The 23546-nt window shown below is 41.6% G+C and overlaps 2 protein-coding genes across 2 annotated transcripts; one reads left to right on the plus strand and one right to left on the minus strand.

Annotated features, from left to right (window-relative positions):
* Positions 1–353: 353 nt before the first annotated feature.
* Positions 354–19407, plus strand: LOC108674674 (serine protease snake-like; the record flags this gene model as incomplete). The annotated part of the gene is made up of 8 exons (XM_018162636.2): positions 354–548; positions 1867–1988; positions 2834–2931; positions 3442–3604; positions 4311–4385; positions 8138–8243; positions 8368–8531; positions 18411–19407. Coding segments are annotated over 8 exons (1130 nt in total), but the record flags the coding sequence as incomplete, so codon positions are not given.
* A 1104-nt stretch (positions 19408–20511) lies between these two features.
* Positions 20512–23277, minus strand: LOC125178516 (the record flags this gene model as incomplete). The annotated part of the gene is given in 4 exon segments (XM_047882421.1): positions 20512–21242; positions 21513–21741; positions 22706–22890; positions 23135–23277. Coding segments are annotated over 4 exon segments (1288 nt in total), but the record flags the coding sequence as incomplete, so codon positions are not given.
* Positions 23278–23546: the final 269 nt, after the last annotated feature.

The raw sequence follows: 23546 nt of genomic DNA on the forward strand, positions 1-23546 counted from the left end.
GATGAGCAGTGGCACCGCTTGGTGGCAGGTGGGTGCTGCTGCAGGTGTTGTGACGCTGAGTGTGCAACAGGTGTTGTGAAATGGAGTGTGCAATGTTACAGAATATGACGATAAGCGCAGAGTAGAGTGACAATATCTCAATTTGCATAATCTTCGCCAACATCTATATATTAATCTTTACATTTTATTTAGACAATAGGATATTGTTTTGATGCTGTAAGACTGAACAAAAGTGCGAGTGAGGGAAGCAGTCTCAACCCGTAGATTGCACGAGCCCTTAATTTATTTTGACGACTGCATGTCGTCAAAACATAACAATTCTCCCAATAATAAAGTCGCTGCTGGGTTTGCAGTGGTTCGGACGGATGGGAACCTGGGTCCGGAGTGCGTGTTTGCGGACGGAGCTGTTGGCCGCTGCGAAGAGCTGACCACCTGCATGGGGACGGGGGGCGTGGCGCGACACAACGGAGCCGTGACCTTATGCAAGACTTCCTCTGTCGCGGCCGTGCACGTCTGCTGCCGGAGGCCCGAGATCATCGCCATGCAAAGTGAGGATCTCTCACAGCAATGATAAATTATAAATTTTTCTTTCTTAATTAATTCCTCATCCGGGATGCATGCCAGAGGCCAGCATTGCCCAAGACCAGCATATCTTTCATCCTCCTTTCCGTGCGTAAGCCTGCTAAAGGGCAGAGTAGACTAAGTGATTATATNACCAATACAATCGCTCTACGCCGTATTTAAAACCGCCCAACAGCTCTATCCCATGCCGTCTAACCTCACGATTTTCGGTAAGCAACTCCCTACGCGCTACGCCATACCGCTGTTGATACACAGCCAGCACTCCAGCCCGTCCGTTCGTCGCAGTTGTTTTCCCCCAGCATAATTCTACCTCCTCGCTTACCCCGTCTCCCCGCCTTTTTTCATCGACTGCCGGACGGCTTTTCTTAGTTTCTGCTCGCTTGACTGCATTACGCTATGAAAAGAGGATCTATACGAGCTGTAACCTAACCTAACCTAACCTAATTCGGATAAGCATCAAAGGTCTGCGAGAAAAGCCTCCAGTTAGCCATGCGATAATGGTGGAGAGTCGGGGTAAGTGTGGGGGAAGAAGATGCGGGGAACGTCTTGCGGAGTAAGTAAGGTGATGACGCATTACCGTTTGGTACAGTTCCCATTTGCGACAATGCAGTGTGGTCAGCGGACACTTAGGATAACAGCATGTATAATAAGTGATCGTATGGGTTATAAAGCATTGGAGAACAACGTATTGACCGTTAACTATGTGGAGTAGCAGCTTGTGTGCTGAAGCAGTGTTGGTTTAAAGTTCGTATGGTGAGATAGGTCAATTGACTACAGCTGCTTAGGTGTCAGGATGACTATCTATAGCATTTAGATGGTTGATGTTGGCTCTAGGGCTGATTTGAGCGTTGATTTGCTGGTCTACGGCTGCGCACCCTCCTCATCCTTATATTATTCATTCTGTAGTCATTGCCGAGGACGTTCCATGAGCTTGCTTCATAGAGCTCATGAAAAACATGACTTTCAATTTTTATCATGACGAATTATCAACGAAACTAAAGCGTGTGTCTACTTAGTTTATTTTAGAATCGCGTGATTTAAACGTAGTATATGCTTCCAAAAAAGTCTGAAAGGTATGGGAGTTCTTTACCAGGTGAATTACGTAGTATAATTCATATTATTTTTAATTATGAAAGCTTTACATGTGAATAAATGTTGCAGTAACAAAATGAAATGTTTTGAACTTTCTTGGATTTTTTATTCTTGGTTAACTCGCAATTCAAGCAAACTTATTTAATTTATGTCAGTTTATTGGTGTAAGTAATAATATTCGTATGCTGGCAGTGTGCTCAAAGTGGACGCAATACTGGAGTGCCGCCTCACAGGACCTCACAAGCTCGTGCATCACTTCACGGCCTCTCATATACGGGGGGCAGGAGGCCTTGCTGGGGGAGTTCCCCCACATTGTGAGTCATGTAGGAAGTTGTGGTGGCTACCCATTCATTACTTAAGAATATTTATCGACTGTTGGAACCCGAGTTTAGTTTTCTTGTTTGGGACCTCTAGTCGACTGTTGGGACCCGAGTGTGGTGTTCTTGTTTGGGACCTCTAGTCGACTATTGGAACCCGAGTTTAGTGTTCTTGTTTGGGACCTCTAGTCGACTGTTGGGACCCGAGTGTGGTGTTCTTGTTTGGGACCTCTAGTCGACTATTGGAACCCGAGTTTAGTGTTCTTGTTTGGGACCTCTAGTCGACTGTTGGGACCCGAGTGTGGTGTTCTTGTTTGGGCCCTCTAGTCAACTGTGTGGATCCGAGTGTAGTGTTTTTCGTCGTGTAAACTTGGGATCTATTGTCGACTTCCAGGACCAAATGGTAGTGTTTTTCATTGTGATATAGATACGGATGGGTGATTGTTAAGGCTTCCAAAAAAATTAATAGTCATTTAAGTAGAATCTGAGAAAATTGTCATTGTTTGATTGTTCGTTTTTTTTTGTTTGATTAATTGATTGTTCGTTTTTTTTTGTTTGATTGATTGATTGTTCGTTTTTCGGTTCGTGAAATTCGCAATTGAGAAAGTATTCCTTAGTCTCTCTATACAAAGTCTAGGTGTGTATCACCATGGAAAGTCTCCAGTGCACGTGTATTTGTGAAAACTAAATATTTTTAAAACCACAACAATTATGAACTGGGACTTTTGTTTCGACACTGTGCACTACTGGCTGTAGGAGCATGTACAAGGATACATGACTCGGTTTCATCGGTCCGTTTGTTAGCAGCTGAATTAGTGAGACGTACGGCTGGTGTGCTACAGGCTGCGGTGGGCTGGTGGCGGGAGGAAGGTCTAGTGTGGCAGTGCGGTGGGTCGCTCATCACGCCCTTCTTCGTGCTCACTGCTGCTCACTGCATCCAGTGAGTGGCAGTTATTCCGGACGAGTCCTCGCTGTTGCATCGCTGACCCAGGATTGTGCTCTAAAGTGGACATAAACATATGTTATTTGAATTTTATAATTAATTCATATTTGATCGCCAAGAACCAGCATACATATATACAGCTCTGAACGTTTTGCATGCGTGACTATCGTTTCAAACAATTTTATATCAGAATATATCCTTTAGTCACTTTGAATGGAACAAATTATGTAATAAAAAGTATGCATGCAATATAAAATGACAAAACCTATCTCTAAGTCCGCGACTATCTCTCCTAGCATTGACGTTATACTTGGATGCATTCAATAGTTCGACTTCCTTGTTTTATGCCGAAAAATACTACACAAGAAAGAATTTATCTTTCGTTAATGTACGGAATTAATTGACAGGTACTCGATTCTGTTTCAATAAACCAAAGTCACAATTAACTTACGGCCATGAAATTCATTAGAGTTTACCCCGTAACCCCTGACTGACTGCTGCGTTTAGCCGCAACCTCACGATGGTGGTGAGGCTTGGGGAGCACGACCGCTCAGTGCATGATCGGGGAGTGCTACCGCGCCTTAATCTGGGACTGCCACCGGGGCTCGCGGGGGAAGAAATCATCAAAGAGCGATCCTCTGACTCGGTGCCTATCGAACAAACCATTAACGTTAGTCATCGTTGCCTTCCATTACGAATTCACGGTCATTGTTTTCATTGGTTAGGATAATTTGTTGTGTTGCTTGAGACTACCACGCCAATGTACGCGCCTGTGGCGTGTGTAGCCTCTCCTACTGATATAAGCCTTGAGCACCCAATTTGAACTCTTATTTTTTGAACTCTCATTGAGTATTTTTTGAACGCTCATGAATTTGAACTCTTATTGAACTCTTATTTGATTTTCTTAAAAAAAGCATATGGATAGAACTCTTTTATAGCATTATCATCCAAATATAATTCATTTACTTCGGCGCTGGCTTGCTAAGGGGGTCAATTCACTCAATTGCCTGAAATTCCACCCATGATACCATAACTGAGAGGAAAAAAGTGGTTCATAGTTTGAATTTTGGAGCTTTATGGCAGAACTAGCAATGCTTGAAAGCCTACAAATATGATCCAAGCAAATCTTAACGTATAATTATCTTCAATATTTCGTATGAACAATGGGTATTTTATGTTTGGTTTGCCGGTGCCAGAGAATCTAACAGTGTGTATCAAACGGCATTTTGCTAGGGTATATTATGAGTTATCTGTACATTTTACTTATGCTTAGTAAGAATCAGTATTTAATTCGGATTCGTTCAATGATCCTGGCTAAGCCACCAGGATCTTTGCCAACAATGTATATTGAAGTGTAATTAAATTATCTCGGGCAGGTGACGCAGATCTTCTCCTATCCTGCCTACCAGAAATGGTACCACAACATCGGGCTCCTCAAACTCGAACATCCCGTGAGTGATAACTCCCATGACTGATTATTATTTCTGCGTAATTTTTTGTACATTTATACACGTTATTTGCCTTCGTCTGTTTGACGCCTAGCACCACAAATATATGAACAGGGATCGTTTGAAGCGTTTCCACGATTCATATCGTGTCGGGATAAAAAATTACCTGAAAGTTCATCTTTTGGAGAGAATAGTAAAGTTTTCATAACTGGGTGGAATGCCGAAATTTGGGATGGAGTGATTCTGAAAGTTCAGGGATCGTCGAGCTTTCAATTTTCAATCTGCTGCACTAGAAGAAAATATTGTGCTGAGCTCTTTCCGTTCTCTGCACATGACGGATGGACGTTTGATGCGCATGTATAAGATTCTGCGCTTCACTATCATTATCCAGAACCAATGCATGGATTCCAGTGTTCCTCGTGAACGACAGGATTAACTAGATTTATTTTAGTTATTCAAAAGTTTACATATTCAAATTGCAAGAGCGTTTCATTTGCTGGCAACCCAGGTATGGAATATACATTCATTAAGCCTCCCTTTTTTTCTGTACAAATATTAGTCGATAATTGGAAAAAACATCTTTGCACTGTCATAACCCAAGAGAATAACGTTCAGCGAGAAGTGTTCTACATCAAAATCGCGATCACAAAGCACATCGTCTTTTTCGTTTGGCAAGATCTTGATCATCGTCATTTATCAGACATTCATATACATATGTACATTTCATATCTTTTTACATTATACATGTATATCTAAATTTTTTCTTTTCGGCAGGTTTCATTGAGGACCAGAAAATTTGTTTTATTGGCAATTTTATTATTAGTTTTTCAAATAAATCGAATAATATTTTTGTTAGCTCTGGTAAATCGAAAGGCAGGGCATCGATGGACAATTTTATTTCGTTTCGAAATACAACACCGTTTAGAATGTATCAATCATTCATCATACGGAGCTGAGAAATTGCAAAAGAATCTTACTAAATAATGGATTTGCCAATAGAAGAAGCGACACAAAAATCTCAAAACTTCGATTTAACCAAAACAGACTCAATAACGAACCAGAGACTAACGCAAACGTCACCACCATCTAATTTGAGAATCAAATGACCAGTTGTTGCAAAGCAGATAAATGGATCCTTCAATCCTTCGTTCACAACACATCGCGAGGAAAGAGGGTTGCTAAATGGGTTTGACATTAGATTTGGAAGTTAAAAACGGCCGTCCATCTTCTCTAATCAATTAGCGTGAATATTGTGTAGGATGGAGTAAAGAATATGAAGATTCAATACTATGTTTATTGATGGATTGAATAATGATGGCGCCAACCAACACCTGAGGTTTTGGAATGTTGTTAGAACAAAGACACGACATGAACAAAATAAAAGAACAACAATAGCGAAAGAATATTGGGAATACAAACGGTAATTCAGTTATTATGTTAGAAATATCAAATCACAATTATCTGAATTTAATTTCAAAGGTTGACTTGGCAGCTTACCCCTGATAGTTGTTTACACCACGACGTCAGAAAATCGAGCTAGAGCGCGACTGGCTAGAGGTTACTCACTGGGCACTCTAAACAGAATTCAGAATATTTGATGGTACTGTTACCGGAAGTTCCAAACGTCAAAGATGGCCACCACAAAAAGGGCGGAACGTCAGTCACGAACGTTAAATCTAGAAGTTCTCTTAGAACTATTGGTGTAACAAAACACAGTTTTCCAGTCAACACTGCGATTTAAAACACTTTTATTTGACACACACTAGTGCACTTTAAAATCAGGAACTTAACAGATAGGTATAGTTTAACAAAGTGACAAAGCAGGTGGCTAGTAAATACAGTCCAGAAAAGGAGAGGGCACATTGCGGAAACAAGAGCAGAAACCGTATCAGCACAAGTCAATAGCTGCCACAATATTGGCCCAAACATATAACTGTTGCTGATCGGCTCGCAGGACACGACTGCCTGGCCTTAACGACAAACTCGACCGCCCACGTCACTTTTTTCTGAAGCAGAGAAGGTCGGAAATCTATGTGATGCAACCGGCCTCACTGCGAGTTCATCAACACGAATATGTACATTTTGCCACCCTGATAACGAAATTGAAAACAACACTAATAAAAATCTAAAGAAATTGAAAACAACAATAATAAAAATCTAGAAAAAATATCGTGAACGATTTCCCAATCGTTCACAGAACGATTCAAACAAAAAGTTTTTCGGCGTTCCCTGAATTTTTATTATTCAGAAAATACACGAGTGTTATTCGTGCTCGAAAATTGACAAGATTTACTGACTGAATATTTGTATATAACTATAAGTATTTAATAGTGAAATTTATGAAATCCGAAATAAGTAGGCAAGTTCAAGATAATAAAGTTACATATAAAAATAGAGATTGATGATCAACGAGTTTGAAGGTTTAATAAAATTAATTACGGCTTTAACAGAAAAATAAAGTGCGAGTTATAAATTCGAGTCACTACAGCGCAACTAATAATAAAATCAAACTACTGATCTATTACAAAAACAAGAAAATACAGAATCTTGTTAATGAACAATGACCCCTGCAAACAACGGGAGTATTCCAAGAGACAAATGTAGTCTATAAATTTTCCTGCAATAGAGAAGGTTGTAGACTTCTCCCTACATCGGGCTCTCAACTACGACATTAAGCGGACGTCTGACGTATCACCTTCCGTCTTGTGGACCAATGAACAATCTGATGGAGGCCCACAAAGTGCACACTGGAAGAATACACCAGCGTAGTCATGCCATACCACGACGCCATGCAACCGACTCGCGATTTCTCGGGTCCTCATCATTAAGGATAGGTGTCCGGTGGCGAGCCATCAACCTTCAAATTGCCGGATTTGTCAGAACCTTGATACTGTTTTCGGTGTAATTGTTGCTGTTTTACTTCTTGATCATGTACATATTTTCATGATTTTACAATTATTTCTAACCAAATACAATTATTTCTAACCACTGGGGTGGCCCAGCTAGTGGTTACAGTTCAGAGTACCAGGATTGGAGCAGAGAGGCGCGGGTTCGATCCCATCTCTGAGCGCCAGTTTCTGGTCAGAATCGACTAGGAGGCCGGGCGGTTAAGCACAGTAGAATTGCAGCAGTGAGTTGCGAGTTCGAGACCGCAAAATGCTGTGAACGTTCTGCGATGTTAAGAATCGGCGACAGGCCTACGGCCTACTAAACGCTGAAACCGCTATTATATTATAATATTAAATTTATTTTGAGTAGTATCCTATTTCCATGATTTCGTACTTATGTTGATCCAAATTTCATCACTCAATGCTTCTTGTAACTCTAGAATGAATGATTGATACTCTCGAAACGTTGTCAACGAACTAAAAATGTCCATCGGTGCGTTGATTTTCGATTTACCAGTGCAAACGAAAAATATTGTTCGATATATTAAAAAACTGATAAGAGAATAATCAATAAAACAAATTCTTTAGTCTTCAATGAAACCTGCTTAAAGGAACAAATTCGGCCAATCTATACTAATTTCCGTACATTTATTCCTATGCAAACGTTACACAGCAGTCACTACCCAAGGCAAAAATTTACAATATAATTTACAGTAGTTTACTACAATTACACTTAATAACATTACAGCAATTTACGGCTACAATATTTACAGTAATTTCTCAATGCAATCGCGTAAGATATTTGCAGTGCAGGTTGAGGTGAGTGAAGATTCTAAAATTAAGCAAAATTTCGTCTGATGATTTCAGGCGGGGCTGACGGCGCGCGTGTTGCCAGCTTGCCTCCCCATCTCGCCGGTGCAGCACTTTGAGCACACCTCCACCTTCGTCGTCGCCGGCTGGGGCGGCACTGAGTGTAGGCAGATTAAGCCATTTTTAGAAGACGCAAGGCTGCCTCGTTATTTCCTTTTAAATCGCATTTAAATTTCGGTTAACATCTATGCAACAATCAATTTTTTTCTTAATTTCCTAATTTTCAGATGACCGACTGGGCTCAGTCGACCGTCTGCGGAAGGTTGCAATTGACTACATCGCACCCAACCGCTGCTGGCAAGGTTTCAACGAACACCCAGCCCTCCGACCACCCTGGGGCATAACCAAAGACATGATCTGCGCTGGTGCTGACGGCAAGGACTCCTGTGCAGTGAGTTGTGTCTTGACAACACGGACACTAGTGGTTTGAGTTGTGTGCTGATAACAAGGACTCGAGTTGGGTGAGGATTGTCCTGACAACAACAACTCGTGTGGTTTAAGTTGTGTGCTGACAACAAGGACTCGATTAATTTGATTTGTGTGTTGATAATATGGGCTCGTGTGGGGTGAGTTGTGTGCTGATTACAAGGAGTCGAGTGGTTTGAATTGTGTACTGACAACAAGGAGTCTAGTGGTTTTAGTTGTGTGCGGACAACAAGAAGTTGAGTGATTTGAATTGTGTGCTGACAACAAGGAATCGTGTGTGGTGAGTTGTGTGCTGACAACAAAGACTCGTTTGGGGTGAGTTGTGTGCTGACGACTCGTGTGGGGTGAGTTGTGTGCTGACAAAAAGGAGTCGTGTGGGATGAGATGTGCGCTGACAACAAGGAGTCGTGTGGGATGAGTTGTGTGCTGAAATTCAGGGCCGGATTATCAAAACATCGCTATATACATGTAGCGACTTACGTGTTGCGTAAATGCTGCTATGAAGACGTAACTCCAGCGGTGGTATTATCAAAACATTTGCGCGGTAAGCTACGTATAAGAAGCTGAACGTATCTTTACGCCTTTTCGGCGGTGTCGTAGGTAGAGTTAAGTACAACTTTTGAATGGGTGAAGCGATTGGTAATCATTTAGTTACTAGTGTCTAGACTCTAGTATCACACTAGTGTCTAGACTCTACTATCACTTTACGGTAAATCTTCTATTTTTTATTTATAAAAATATCCTCTTTTATATCTGTGGAATTATATTAGGCATGCATCGAATGAATTTTCTATTATTACATGTCGATAGAAAATGACTTTATTGGTGGAGCTAAACAATGAAATAAGACGAATTCACACCAATTTTACTCTCGTTGTTCATTTTATCATATTAATCGTTAAATACTTGTTATGCTATCGTGAAAACGGCATTTTTTATTGCCTTTTTAGAATAAAAGTGTCCAGGTTTCTTTAAAAAAATTAAAAATGTTTAACAGAGAAGGCTTCAACGCACAGAATATAAAGAAATTCAAAGCCTCTGGTATATCTTCGTACGCAAGTTCTGATAATGCCGAAATTAGGGCGTGCTTACGCAATACGTATCTTTTCGTGCGTAAGTATTGAAAAATACGAAGTTTTGATAACCCGATCCCAGGACAACTTTCCCTCAACCTGATAATGGGGGAGAGGGAGACTTCAATCTTTCTAGTATAAATTGGACAAGCAATGACAGTTTTGGTAGTGATGTCCACGATGGGGTTTCAGTTCGAGCCGTGGTCGAGAGCAAACGACGCTCGTGTTGGTGGTCCAAAATTTTTAAAATTTTACTGTGCCGCTTCGGAACTCTTTTGCATATATTTTTTATGATTCGTATCAGTGAATGACCGAATATCAGTGAAGTCAGTAAAAGAGAGTGCGAATAGAAAGAACAAGCCTATAGTAAGTGTTTTTCATCTTGAATTAACGCGGGCTTTATAGCCAGTGAGGGTAGCGTTGCAGCGAGTGAGGGAAACACACTGTGTCACCAACGCAGGACAACACAGCCTTTGTTTATTGTCCAAGCTCTGCCTATCTCTACCTTGAATACCTTACCCCCGCTGACCCCACCGGATTCTGAAAGCTGCTAACTCTCAGCGGGTAACCGAGTTTTTACAGCACTTGGAAATTTGTACAATTTTTACTCAACTTAGCTCAGTTTTCAACTTACGTTTTTCCTCTTGCATTTTATGATTGCTGGACAGAGAGGAAAAATATTAATTGGAAAGGCCTTTAGACCTGTTAGAATGCGATGATCAAATCACAAAATGAGCGATGGGAAATTTGTTAATTTTGCAAGCTGCTTTCGGTTAATGTCGACGACGCTACAGTGGCTTGTGATCGTTGCAGGGATATCATCTGCCACAATTGCGCAAAGTTGAGCAAGACAGATTGCTCAGTTATTCGCAGAAACGAGACGCTGCGTTTATTCTTGATTGTTGTGCAAAGGCACTTATCGTCGTTATGAATATAACGGCATGCAGGAGGCTGCGATCGAAAGATGCTACCACCTGTAGACCGCTGCTGGTGACTGTGCAGAATACAGCCCAGGTCGGACATGTGCTCAAGGCAGCGAGAAAACTAAGTGAATTTCCAGAATTTAATTAATTCAGTCTTTGTTAAGAAAGATGCTACCTCTTTAGAGAGAGCGGATTTTCGCAAGAAATGGCAGGAGAGAATCAGGCGGAAAAGCACGGAAACTCAGGTCAACCACTCCCACGATGTCAAGACAACACCGGCCGCAGACGGTCAGACTGCGTAGCTGGAAGACAAGTAAGAAGTCATGTACATAGATCCAGGCCTGTAAATAAGGCAAGAAGTAACCACATACATCAAAGTGAGTGTGCACAAAAAGTTTTAAAACAATTTTAAACGAACTCGGATTCCGTTTTGAACAAAAAAGGTGAACTTTTAACTGTGATCGCGAGCGAATGCTTAGACATTATCTGTATTTCAGAAACACTCCATAAAAATCACGGGAGGGAAATTGTACCTGCTGAATTTCAGTTGCCATGTTTTAATTGTTTTCACAACTTGAATGAAGAGCAGTGCAGTAGAGGTATATCTCTGTGGATTATAACCTCTTATGGGGCCCAGCAAGTTGTTATCTGCAGACCATCGATTGACGAGAGAATCAGTGTGGTGCGAACTTTCTCTCAGAGGCAAAGATAGCCGCCTCATGTGCATCGTGTATAGATTGCCAAACAGTTCCTCTTATAACGATAAAGTACTAAACAGTCTTTTACCGAGCAAAACTTTCCGTAGGTCACACACGTTGATCGTTGGTGATTTTAATCGTCCAGAACTTGACTGGACAGGAGGATCCTCTCCATCGCCTAGCATCCTTGTTCATGGATTCTGTGAAAGACTCCTTCCTAGTCCAGCATGTTACAAAGTCAACCAATTCTAGGAGTAAAGAGACTCCCAATATTCTAGACCTGGTGTTTACTAGTGATGAATCAATGTTAGATGAGCTTCGTCACGAGACTCCATTGGCCAAGAGCCAACACCAATAATTGTTTTTTAGTATTAAGAGCTGTACAGAAAAGACGCCTCGGAAGCGTGAGCGTTTAAATTTTGCGAAAGGTGACTATGAAAAACTCCGTGAAGCAGTGAATATTTCGAACAGTATTAAGGACATGAATGTGGCTGAGTCGTGGTCATTTCTCAAGGACACGGTTATGTCTGCAGTTGATGCGTGTGTACCTAAAATTAGCTCGGTAGAGCCAAAAAATCTCAGTGGAGAACAGTATAGTTCTAGCTAAGCTGAAAACCATGAAAGAAGCCTACCAGCGTTATTTAGACTCGTAGCGATTCTGATTATATCCTATACGCAAGAGATCGAAATCAAGTTAAAGAAAGCTGTCGCACCGCAGTAAAAATCTTCGATAAAAAAATCTTGCCAAAAATACAAAAAAGAACCCGAAAGCCTTCTTTTTGTACGTTAGCTGGAAGTGCAAGACAAAGGACGGTATTTCTGATTTGAATGTAGATAAACGAAAGATGAAGGCAGGGCTAACGTTCTTAATCAGTTTTTTAGGAGCGTATTCACTGAAGAGAATTTGAACAGCATTTCAGCTTTTGAGGAGCGCCCAATCGGCTCTAAATTAACAAATTTTGAAATACAAGGGGAAGAGGTTCTCAAGCGCCTGGTCGCTCTAAACCCCAACAAGTCATGTGGATCGGACAGCTTCCACCCCAGATTTCTCAAAGAGTTAGCATCAGTCCTAGCAGGCCCTTTGACGTAATTTTTTCGAAAGACTTTGAATTAAGGGATCTTGCCGGCTGACTAAAAAGTGAGGGAACCTGTTATGTGGGATCGATTGATCGATAATTTGACTGCTAATAATCTCCTATCAGACTGTCAACATGGCTTTATTGCCGGCAGATATTGCACCACTAACCTCTTGTTCTTGACTACTCTGAATGAATGAACCCGCCTGCTGGACGATTGGGAGCCAGTACTATAGATGCAGTGTTCCTCGATTTTGCCAAGGCATTTGACAGCGCCCCACAAGAGCAGCTTTTGCGTAAATTGAAGTCTTTGGGAACTGAGAGCAATGTACTCAAACGGATCAGAGATTTTCTAGTAGGGAAACGACAACGTGTCAGTATTAAATGGGACCGTATCAGACTGGTCTTCGGTGCTCAGCGGCGTGCCACAAGGAAGCGTTCTCGGCCCTGCTTTATTAACATAACATAGTGATATAGGCGCTAAAGGGTGGGCCTGATGCGGCCTGTCGCCGATTCTTGAACTTTACGTGACTAATTCACAGAAGATCTAAAATCGTGTTATTTGACCGGATCTTTTCACGACTGACGATAGTTTGAAATAGCTACTAGCCTTCCACCGGGTTCGAAAAGGTGCTAGGCATTTCAAGTCTGAACATATATTTCTCCACAGCTTTATTTAGTCTGTTCTTGAACGCGTTCATACTCGGAGTGCCAACGATGTAATCAGGGAGGCTGTTCCACATATCGGTGATTCGAAGCGGGAAGAAATGCATGTTGTCGCGTGGAACAAGTTGCAGCGCAGTTTTTTAGTTAATAGCCGTGGCCCCTGGTGTTGGTTCCTGTTTCAAATTCTAGTAATCCTTCGGGGACCTTGTATAAACTATGAGTATGCTTGTATACTTCAATGAGGTCCCCACGTAGACGTCGATAACTGAGGCTTGGAAGCTTCATAATCTTTAATCTTTCTTCATAAGACTTGCCCTTCAAGCCTGGAATTATCCTTGTTGCACATCCTTGAACATTCTCTATTAAAATTTTGTCCTTTTCAAATCTCGGTTACAACACAACGTTTCCAAACTCTAGATTCGGGCGCACGACAGCAACAAACAACTGCTTCATCGCTTCTGCATCTGGGAACTCGTAAGAGCGTCTGATTAGTCCAAGAAGTTTGTTGGATGTATTAGCTTTCGTTTCAACATGCTTAGAAAATTTCGGCTCCTTGTCGACATAAACTCCGAGATCTTTTTCCACACTAGACTTTTCAATCATTACTCTCTCGTTGTAACCATGCCTTCTCATACTGTAATCCTGCTGTTCATTATTCTTCCCGAGGTGAAGTACTTTACACTTGTCAGCATTAAACCGCATCTGCCACGTATCAGCCCAGTTAACTAAACTATCAAGATCATCTTGCAATTGCACTTTATTTGACGCATCCTTCACTGTATTATAAACTTTTGTGTCGTCGGCATACGAACAGAATAGGCCCAAGAACGCTTCCTTGTGGCACGCCACAGCGCACTGATGCCCAGTCTGACGCGATTTCGTTAATGCTGACACGTTGTCGTCTACCTTCTTGAAAATCTCTGATCCATTGGAGTACGTTTCCCTCAATTCCCAGAGACTTCACATAACGTAACAGCCTCTCATACGGAACACTGTCAAATGCTTTGGCAAAATCGAGGTACAATGCATGCACTGGCTCCTTTTCATCGTGTCGCCTGCCGAAGACCAACACTGCCCTGGATGTAATGGACCATCATGGTTCCTGCCTTCCGGAACGTAGCCTTCAACACTTCAAGCAGTCCGTATCTAGGCCGTGGGTCGAACCAGCCCTCGGTCGAACGGCCACTTGTCGAAGGACGATAAATATTGCAACAGAACTGAACTATGCTATCTGAAACCTAACCTCAGATGTGGTGAAAGTAAAATTACGTAATTTAACGATGCCCGGAAGTCAGATTCGATCCGCGGGCTGGTGGTGCACGGCAGGTTCTATGCGAGGCCTGAGGAAGACAAAGCCGAGTGGTTCACGGCTGAATGGTGGATGTCCGGAGAGATCAAAAGCGTTCGATTCAGGGCTTATTGGTGCACAAAATTGGTGATGCACGGCTGCGCTCCCCTTTCATCCAGAAGGCGCGTCCAATCGTTCAACGTAGACAATAAGTTAGTGGTGCAGGATCTACCGGCAATAAAACCATGTTGACAATCTGATAGGTGGGTGAACAGTCAAGTGATCGATAATCCTATCCCTCATAACAGATTCCACAGATTACAAACAACACTTGTCAGACTGGCAGGACGATAGTTACAAGGGCTACTTTTGTCACCTTTTTTTGAACAATGATGTTACTTGAGCTTCTTTCCAATCGGACGGCAAAGTTCCGTCGTTCACGGGTTTTTGAAAGAATACTGTCAATGGGCCGGCCAGAACGGTTGCTAATTCTTTGAGCAATCTGGGATGGAAGCCGTCTGGTCCACATGACTTGTTGGGATTTAGAGCTACCAGGCGCTTGAGAACCTCTTCTTCGTGTATTTCAAAACCTATTAACTTCGAGCCGACTGGGCGCTCCTCAAATGCAGGAGCATATGTTCAGTCTTAAAATGCCTAGCACCTTACGGACCACAGGGCAACAAGTCCAGCAGCTATCTCCAACAATCGTCCGTATTGAACGATCGGGTTCAGAAGGCCGGATCCCTTGTGGAATCAAGTCACAAAAATTACAAGAATCAGCAATAGGCCATGGGCCTATTACTTCAGTGCCGACAATTCTATTCTAAGCCAAATTAGTGCAGCTGGCTGCGAAACACTTACTTAGGCAGCAAGTACGGCTGCCAACATGGTAACACAGTATGTTCGATCTCCTCTTCACTAACGACAAAAGAATGGTGGATGATGTTTTGGTTGAGGAGACTTCACTGTCTCATTATCTTTTGTTGATGGTGGACACGACAATTTGAATTAAAATCCAGATAGGTCTTTATCCCGAGAAGGACTGTCAGGGCCTGACTTCTCACATCGAAAAACGGATTGGAAAGACGTCTGGGACAAATTGCCGGTCGGTCTCACGGCCAATCTCCAAATTCAATGACGAAGGAATATCGCCCAAACTAATGAACGCAGCTCGATGGAACTTGTTACACGCATTCATCAGGACCTAACGGTGAAGTTTAGCAGCTCGTAAAATTTTTCCATTTCACCTTTATTAGTAAATTATATGGCAATTCGGGTTGAAATTTGCAATGACCAAGAAATGTCTTTCAAACTACTGAACAGATTTGAACTAAACTTTGAATATACAAGCCTAACCTCCCAATGGTAGGTAACGTTTATCTTGCGAATATTTTTTTAACTTGCCTTCGTTAGTTACACGGATATACAGAGAAACGGCCGGCATTTCTGAAGCCGATTTTTAATTTGCATTGACATAGAGTATACAAATATGTATAGCCATTTAACTCGCAAACGAAGGCAAAATTGAAAAAATTGTCACGAGCTAAACATCACCGTTGGGAGAAGAACACGAAGAACTGGCTCCTTTTCAGCATCAGGACTAGATATAATTACGGCAGTAATGAAGATCAAGTGTATCGGAGCCATTGAAAGAGCCTCTCACTATAGTCTGGAAAACCCGTTTGACGGATGCACTCATTCCTTTCTGTATCGAAGTGAGACTGGTAACGCCAATCCACAAAGCAGGCCCTGGTAAGAGATTCGAAAGTTCCAGACCGCAGTGGCCTTGACCTCAAAGGTGATCAATATTTTTGCGAAAGGAGTGGACGGAAGGCTTGTCCAGTATATGGAAGAGACTGAACAGAAGTATAATAATAGACAACACGGTTTTCAGCGAAATCGCTCCTGTTTGGCACAGTTATTGGAGAACCTTCACCGTCTTGTGGCCCTGCTGGAGGAGAAAGCTGGCATAGACGTGGTATGCTTGAATTTGCTAAGGCTTTTGAGAAAGTCTGCCATGGGGTGGTCTTGAGAAATCAAAAGCTGCTCGGGTGCAAGGAAGCCTGTTATGGTGGATCCATAACTACCTTACTGACAAGGTACAAGCTGTCGAAGTTGGAAACTAGAAATCCAGAGAAGCGAGGATGCTGGGACCCTCGGTGCTTGGACCGATACTCTTTCTCATCCAGATCGCCGACATCAACTCAGAACCTACATATGAATCTATATCGTCATTTGTAGACGATACAACAGTGGTAATAAGAATCACGGACGACCTGGCCTGCGAGAGGTTACAGGACTACATCGGCAATCTACGATTAGGCTCTAGTGAATAATATGCAATTCAACAGAACTACTTTCGAAGTATTGAGGTACAGAGTTGGCGCAGAAGCGGGGACGCTGCATCGCTACTAGGCATCGGACGGCACAGAAATATAGAAGAAGTAACTTATTATAGATAAATAGCGACATATCTTTACTGATGAAGAGGGACACTGTTCATGATTGCCCAAGGTAACAACCGAGCTGGGGCCATAGTTCACACTCTCCATGCAGGAGGGATCTCTTACCGTGGCAGTACCTAGGCTGATCAATGCCTTGCTGAAAGAACTGAGAGGAGAAGAGTTCTTAGCGATTTTCAAAAGACGACTGGATGCGTTTTTTAGCAAGATCCCGGATTGTTCTATGATGGGCCATTACCCTCAGTAAGTAACAAGCAACAGAGTCCCAGCAGGCACTCGGTGGTTGAATCAACTACGTATTACGACATTGAGATCGGGGTGAAAGGAGGTTTAGAATTAAAATTGAAGCAACATCTTTCATGCAACGTCGTACTGACGTTACAATGCAACATTGAATCGATGTTGCTACTACGACGTTGCTGCAACGTCAAATTCTCTAATTGAATCAACGTTGAAGAACCAACCTGTTTTTCGTCCGTGGCACGATTCGAACCCGGGATCGCTGGAGACCGCGCGACGCCTTAGCAACCTTGACCACGGCAGCTCGCGTGCATGAGCAATAGAAAGAGGCTAAAGAATTGTTCGACGCCTTGAAAATTGAACTGCATTATCTGGTCATTAATCGTACACTTATGTATATGTATTTCATTCAATGTTGGTGTGATAACATTAGTTCCATGCTGGTAGATAGCTAAACATTTCAACGTACCGATATCGACCATTTTTCAACGTTGAAATAAGGTTGTTTTCCGTCCTCTCTAGTTTTAGTCAGATTTCGACGTTGATCGGACGTTTAATTCTGGTTGTTCAGCATTTCAACCTAAAATCAACATTAATTGAACGTTTAAAAATAAATAAACATTCAACGTACCAATATCGACATTGTTTCAACGTTGAAATAAGGTTGTCTTACGTCTGTTCTAGTTTTGGTCAGATTTCGACGTTGATCGGATGTTTAATTTGGGTTGTTCAGCATTTCAACCTAAAATCAACATTGATTGAACGTTTAAAAATAAATAAACATTCAACGTACAATATCGACATTGTTTCAACGTTGAAATAAGGTTGTTTTACGTCTGTTCTAGTTTTGGTCAGATTACGGCGTTGATCGGACGTTTAATTTTTGTTGTCCAGCATTTCAACCTGAAATCAACATTGATTCAACGTTTAAAAATTAGTAAAAATTCAACATACCAATATCGACGTTATTTCAACGTTGAAATAAGGTTGTTTTACGTCCCTTCTAGTGTTGCTCAGATTTCGACGTTGATATGACGTTTAATTTTGGTTGTTCAACATTTCAACCTGAAATCAACCAATAATCAACGTTGTTTCAACGTCGGATGCCTGCTGGGGTTTTACATAAGCTGGCTGAAACGAGGGTAGATGCACAGTACACGTTCAACGTTATTTTCGGGACCTAGGGCAGGGCGACCTGCCTATCGACGTCTTGGAGACAGAGGACGATGAAACATCAGCATGACCGTGGACGAAAATGTCCTGAACTTGTAAGGACAACAAGGACTCGTGGGGGTGATTTGTGCGTGCTGAAAACAAGGACTTGTGTTTGGTAAGCTGTGTGCTGACACTAAGGACTCGTGTGAGGAAGTCATGTGCAGCTACATTTGGTCTCTAACAGCGGTTATGTTACATCTCAGGGCGACAGCGGTGGGCCTCTGATGCAGGAAGATTTCGATGTTCCTGAAGCTCCTCCCGGGACATGCGTTCCGCGTGTGGTGACAGGGGTGGTCAGCTTCGGTCCCGCAGTGTGCGGACAGATGAGTGTCTACACGCGGGTCGCAGCCTACCTCGACTGGATCACCTCAATCGTGGCACCTAATGCGTCTTATTCCCCAGCTGTATAGTGTATTGATCCCTCTTCGTTTGTTTCCCCTGATCCCTGTTTGTTTCCCCTCGCTATTGATCCCTGTTTGTTTGGCTCACGGGAGTTTTATTGCTCCAATGGAACACAATCATACCATTCCTCCTCCATGACCAACAAAATTTTCGCTTCTGCTGCTCAATGTTTCCACCTATGATCATTTATAATTCAGTAATATTTGCCTTTTTGCAACCCTTCCCCTTGCACTGAAAATTCTCCTCACTTATGAGCCGTACAAATAACTATTATTCGGCAAGAAGTGCATGCTTTGATTGTAGCCACGTGTAGGAAAATTAGCGTTTGGAATTAGTCATGCGTTGAGAAGGACGCGTTTTGAATGAGGTCAGGCATTTCCTGTGCTACCTATTCTTCGGTTGGAAGCACCGCTTTCTCGCCGAAGACAAATGGTCTCGCTATAATAACGGAACTGGGATTTTTCTCCATTTCAAATACTAGTAATATTGATTTACTCTAGATTTAAGTTTTATTTGGTCTGTGCCATCGCAAAAAGCAATTCCCGGGATGTCTTGCATTCTTCATTGAACTTTTGATATGCATCATTTGAAGATGGTTACCTCGGTAAGAAAGGTTGAGGTCGTTGCTCCAAAGTTTAAATTCGTCGTCGTTGTGAACTCTTCGCGCTTGAAGATGTGAAAATTCGCAAGCCATGGAAAGTGATAAAGCTGGTATGCTCTGGAAAATAAATAATGTAGATAATTCATTTAAGTAATTGTAAGCATTATCATTTCTATGAAAAATACAAAGAAGTGGCTTTTAATTACTTATTTCTCCTTTAAAGCTTTGTACTGTATATATTGCCTTTAGATCGATTTTTGGGATGTTCCAAGTATCTCAAATAATCTACCCTTAAGTGTTCGAATTTTAAATAAGTAATTTACACCATTTTTAGTCAAATTACCTCGTACAGTTGCATTTAATTAGTCTAGCAATCAAACTTCGAATTATTAATAAAATCGATATAGAGTATTTCTACCTAAGTAACGTGGGAATGGCTGGACATCAAGACTTGATATCTGTCCTAACTTCCATCGGAGCTATGGTAGCGAACACAGGTATGTATATTGTTGACTGGAGATCTAAATCAGTAGATTTTTGCGTACATACAAGCCGTCCTCGCAGGAGGCTCTGTTCACAATCCATACTGTTCGTAAGGATAGTCGATTACGACAAAGTGACAGCTTATTTTTAATAGTCTTTTCGTGTGCGAAATATTTCTCAGGTAATAAACTGTCCGTCCATTCTTTCTTATTTTCAAAGTAAAATAAAACATGATCATTAGATCAGTACTTTAATGACAACACGATCCGTACATAACGAAGCCTAGATTCTCGTTGCATGGCAGCGGTGTGACACCCACGATGCCGGTGCAAGAAAAATTACACGTTACGATCTAACCAAATGCACCAAGCTGTAACGTACATAAATGCGTGGTTATCTGTTATTCACATTAATACGTAAGCACTCATTATGACGTATTCATTGACGTAATCAATGGATATCAGATACAAGTATTCACCGCACACAGACCGCCAAGAATTATTACAGGCGTGCAAATAATTATGATCCAGAATTGTAAAATTTCTACTCAGAATGCTAAAATTTCTTCCAGTGTGGCTATTCGAGCGTACATGAAGAATGAATTCATAGCGCCATGAATAAACAGATTACATTTTCAATGCAATTGTACGCTGTGGGTTCTGATAAATGATATTGTTTAAATAACTAATATTATAATAGCTACAGAACATCAAAATATATTTACAATTCATCAGTGTACTGATGATTAGAGTCATTACTCTGTTATCTGTTCGTAGTAAAAAAAAGATGAAATTATCGTGCACAGCGACACGAGACTTTCAATTGAAGGGGTTGAACGGTATGCTAGGAGGAGTGTAGTTGTATCCACCAGTATTGGTGCCCCCACCACTGCAAGGCTGGGTGATGGTGATCACTGTAGTCTGCACATTGGTGTTGAATACTGTGGAGGTGATGAAAGAAGTCGATAAGACGGTCCTTGTAATAAACACGGTTTGTCCACTGCCTGGAATCACTTGAGATGACAAGACAGTCCGAGTTACAGTTACAACTCCGTTCCCTCTGCTTACCGTCACGAAAGTTGGTATGACAACCTGAGTGAAGCCAGTGGATGTCGTCACTTGGTTTTGGATGACAACTGATGTACTCACTTGAGGAACCGTAACAGTTCGCGTGTTGAAATTGTTCACCTGGGTAACAGATGTAGAGTTAATGACTCTATTGTCGAACTGCGTGCTAGTAACATAACTGGTTTGAATGTTTCCAGAGAAAACTGTGGAGAAGATTGTAGTGAATATGGGTTGTATTACGGTTGACACAACTGTTCGAGTAGCTCCTGGAAGCGTAATCGTTTGAGGAAAGAAGTTTGTGCTGAAGACAGTTTGTGTTTGAAAAATGGTCTGTCCAGGAATGCTAACAGTGGAGAAAATAGTACTGAACAATGTACTGACGACAGTTCTTGTTTGACCAGGTATGATCATAGTTCTGGTAACGAACTGAGAATTAAAAATAGTGCTCACAACTTGTTGTGGAATGACTGTCGTTGAGAACACTGCTGTGACTCACGTTGAAGGAATTTGAAAGGTACGCGTAATAAATCGTGTTTGTAAGTCGATGTGAGGCACGTCAACAAACTGAGTACTCGTCACGAATGAAATTCCACCTGGTTGAGTAACAAACTGTGTGCGAGTATTAGTGATCGTTATAGTAATGAACTGGGTCTGAATTTGGCCACTGTTGACAACGATTGTTGACACAAGGTTAGAGAAGAATGTTGTTGGTATGAATTATGTACTGAAAACTGTTTGTGTGATGATCTGACCACCTCCGTTGCTGTATACGGTGCTGGTCACCACTTGGTTGGAATACTGGGTGGACGTGACAAACGCGGTTGACTGCTGACATGTTCCAGGGCCAGACGTAGGCCGAGGCGGCAAATAGCCATTGTTGATGGATCCCTGCATCTGCGGGACTCCACCGAACTGCCGGAACTGTCGCTGCGTCAAGGATGCCGAGAAGCAAGAAGACGCCAGCGCGAGCCACAGCATGTCCTGTGGGCAAGACAAGAACATTAATTTGGTGTGGATGCATTCCTTATAGTATCCGTCACTTGAAACTCAGGAGCGTCATATCAACTAAGAAACTAAATTGGTGCTCTGTTAATTTCAATAAATCCCTCGCAGATGATAGCACTATTTGACTACTACAAGAAAGACCAATCTAGTGTGAAAATTTATGAAGCGCCCAGTAATTACGACTTCCTGGACAATCTCATCAAATTGTATTTAAAATGTTCTCCAGTAGTTAATTTGAACAATAGTGTCTATTGACTTAATTTTGGTAAACGAGAATTACTATTGTTTAATTACTTTTAATTGATTACTTCTATTGAATTTTTTGTAAAAAAATCACAACGGTCTCATTTTGATGCATCTCCTCCTCGGAATATCTGTCAGTCAGCATTTCTTTAATTGAGTAGTTTTTGAACGTAAGTGCGCCGCATTAAATTTTAGCTATGATTTTGGTGAAAATTTTACTAACACGCATTAACTGAATAACAAATTTCACGAAGCTAGCACCTCTTGACTGCAGCTAACTTTCAAGCAAAAAAAATCGTTAACATCCAGCATGAAGAAACTGGCTTCATGTACGAAAATTAACGTTGTTCACGAGCTGACTGGCCTTGCAACCGCAAATTATTTCAAGTGAGCGCTTGCTCGTCGAAAAAATTTGTAATTTCATTCATATTTACGACAATTATTCTCTATTTACATGACAAGCCAGCTAAGACACACTTGTTGATAATAATTTACATTAAAATCCAAATGTGAACGGAATCGAAGGCGGGTTATAATTGTAGCCTCCAGTGGACGGAGGGGGGTAGTAGTAGAGCAATATCTGGGCGGCACGGTTCTTGTAATGGTCGCAAAGTAATCCTGTGGAGTAACTTGCGTTGAAACTAGAGTTGAAAAAAATCGTTTGTCCTTTAATTTGAGTAACAGACGTGCTTGTCACCGTTCGAGTATCCAGTCCACTTGGTATTGTGAAGAAACTTGTCTGGAAGACGGTGTTGGTCTGAATGACAGGTATGGTCTGATAACTGATTTGTGTTCTCGTAATAACTTGTGGAATGAAAGCCGTGGACACAACTTCTTGGTTCACGAAGCTAGTTGACACAACTGTCTGAGTTATGAAGTTCGTCAGATTTGTGAATAGGGTTTACGTTACAATTAGGTTTTCAAACCTTGTGGTAACGAGCGTTGTAGGAATTAACTGCTGACTTGTTTGTATATAATGGTACTAGTAACATCAGGGCCTGGTATTGCAATCGTTTATCCTTGTAGGATGAAACTGGTTGTAGTGACAACCTAAGTTTGGAGTCCACCATCTTCAATTTGAACTTGGTTTTCGAAATTCGTCATGAAATTGTGCTTTTCTCATTGCCTCCTGTTATGGTTATGATCTGTGTTTGCGTCACGGTTCTCGTGATGAACTCCACAATTTGTGCATTGATTGTTTGCATCTGTTTTTGAGTTATAAAAATTGGAATGATTTGGGTGCTCGTTTACGTTTCATCAGCTGTAAACCTGCGAGGGTTATTTCATCAAGCGGTAAACCTGCGTTTCCAAAAATGGCGGGAAACCTCTAGTCGCGCCTCTCTGAAGGTAATCTATATAATCCACACCTACGCTGGAGGAAGTTCAAACATCAGAGGTGAAACTTAATGCAGTAAATTTGCAGCAGTCAGAAAATACCAGATTTAGGCAAATATACCAGATCTAAAATATTCATACCAGACTCCTGAAAATACCAGATTTGTGAAATCTGGTATAGAAATATACCATCTGGCAACACT

Source organism: Hyalella azteca, unplaced genomic scaffold, assembly GCF_000764305.2.
Source record: "Hyalella azteca isolate HAZT.00-mixed unplaced genomic scaffold, Hazt_2.0.2 contig10424, whole genome shotgun sequence".
In the NCBI taxonomy this organism is placed as follows: domain Eukaryota; kingdom Metazoa; phylum Arthropoda; class Malacostraca; order Amphipoda; family Hyalellidae; genus Hyalella; species Hyalella azteca.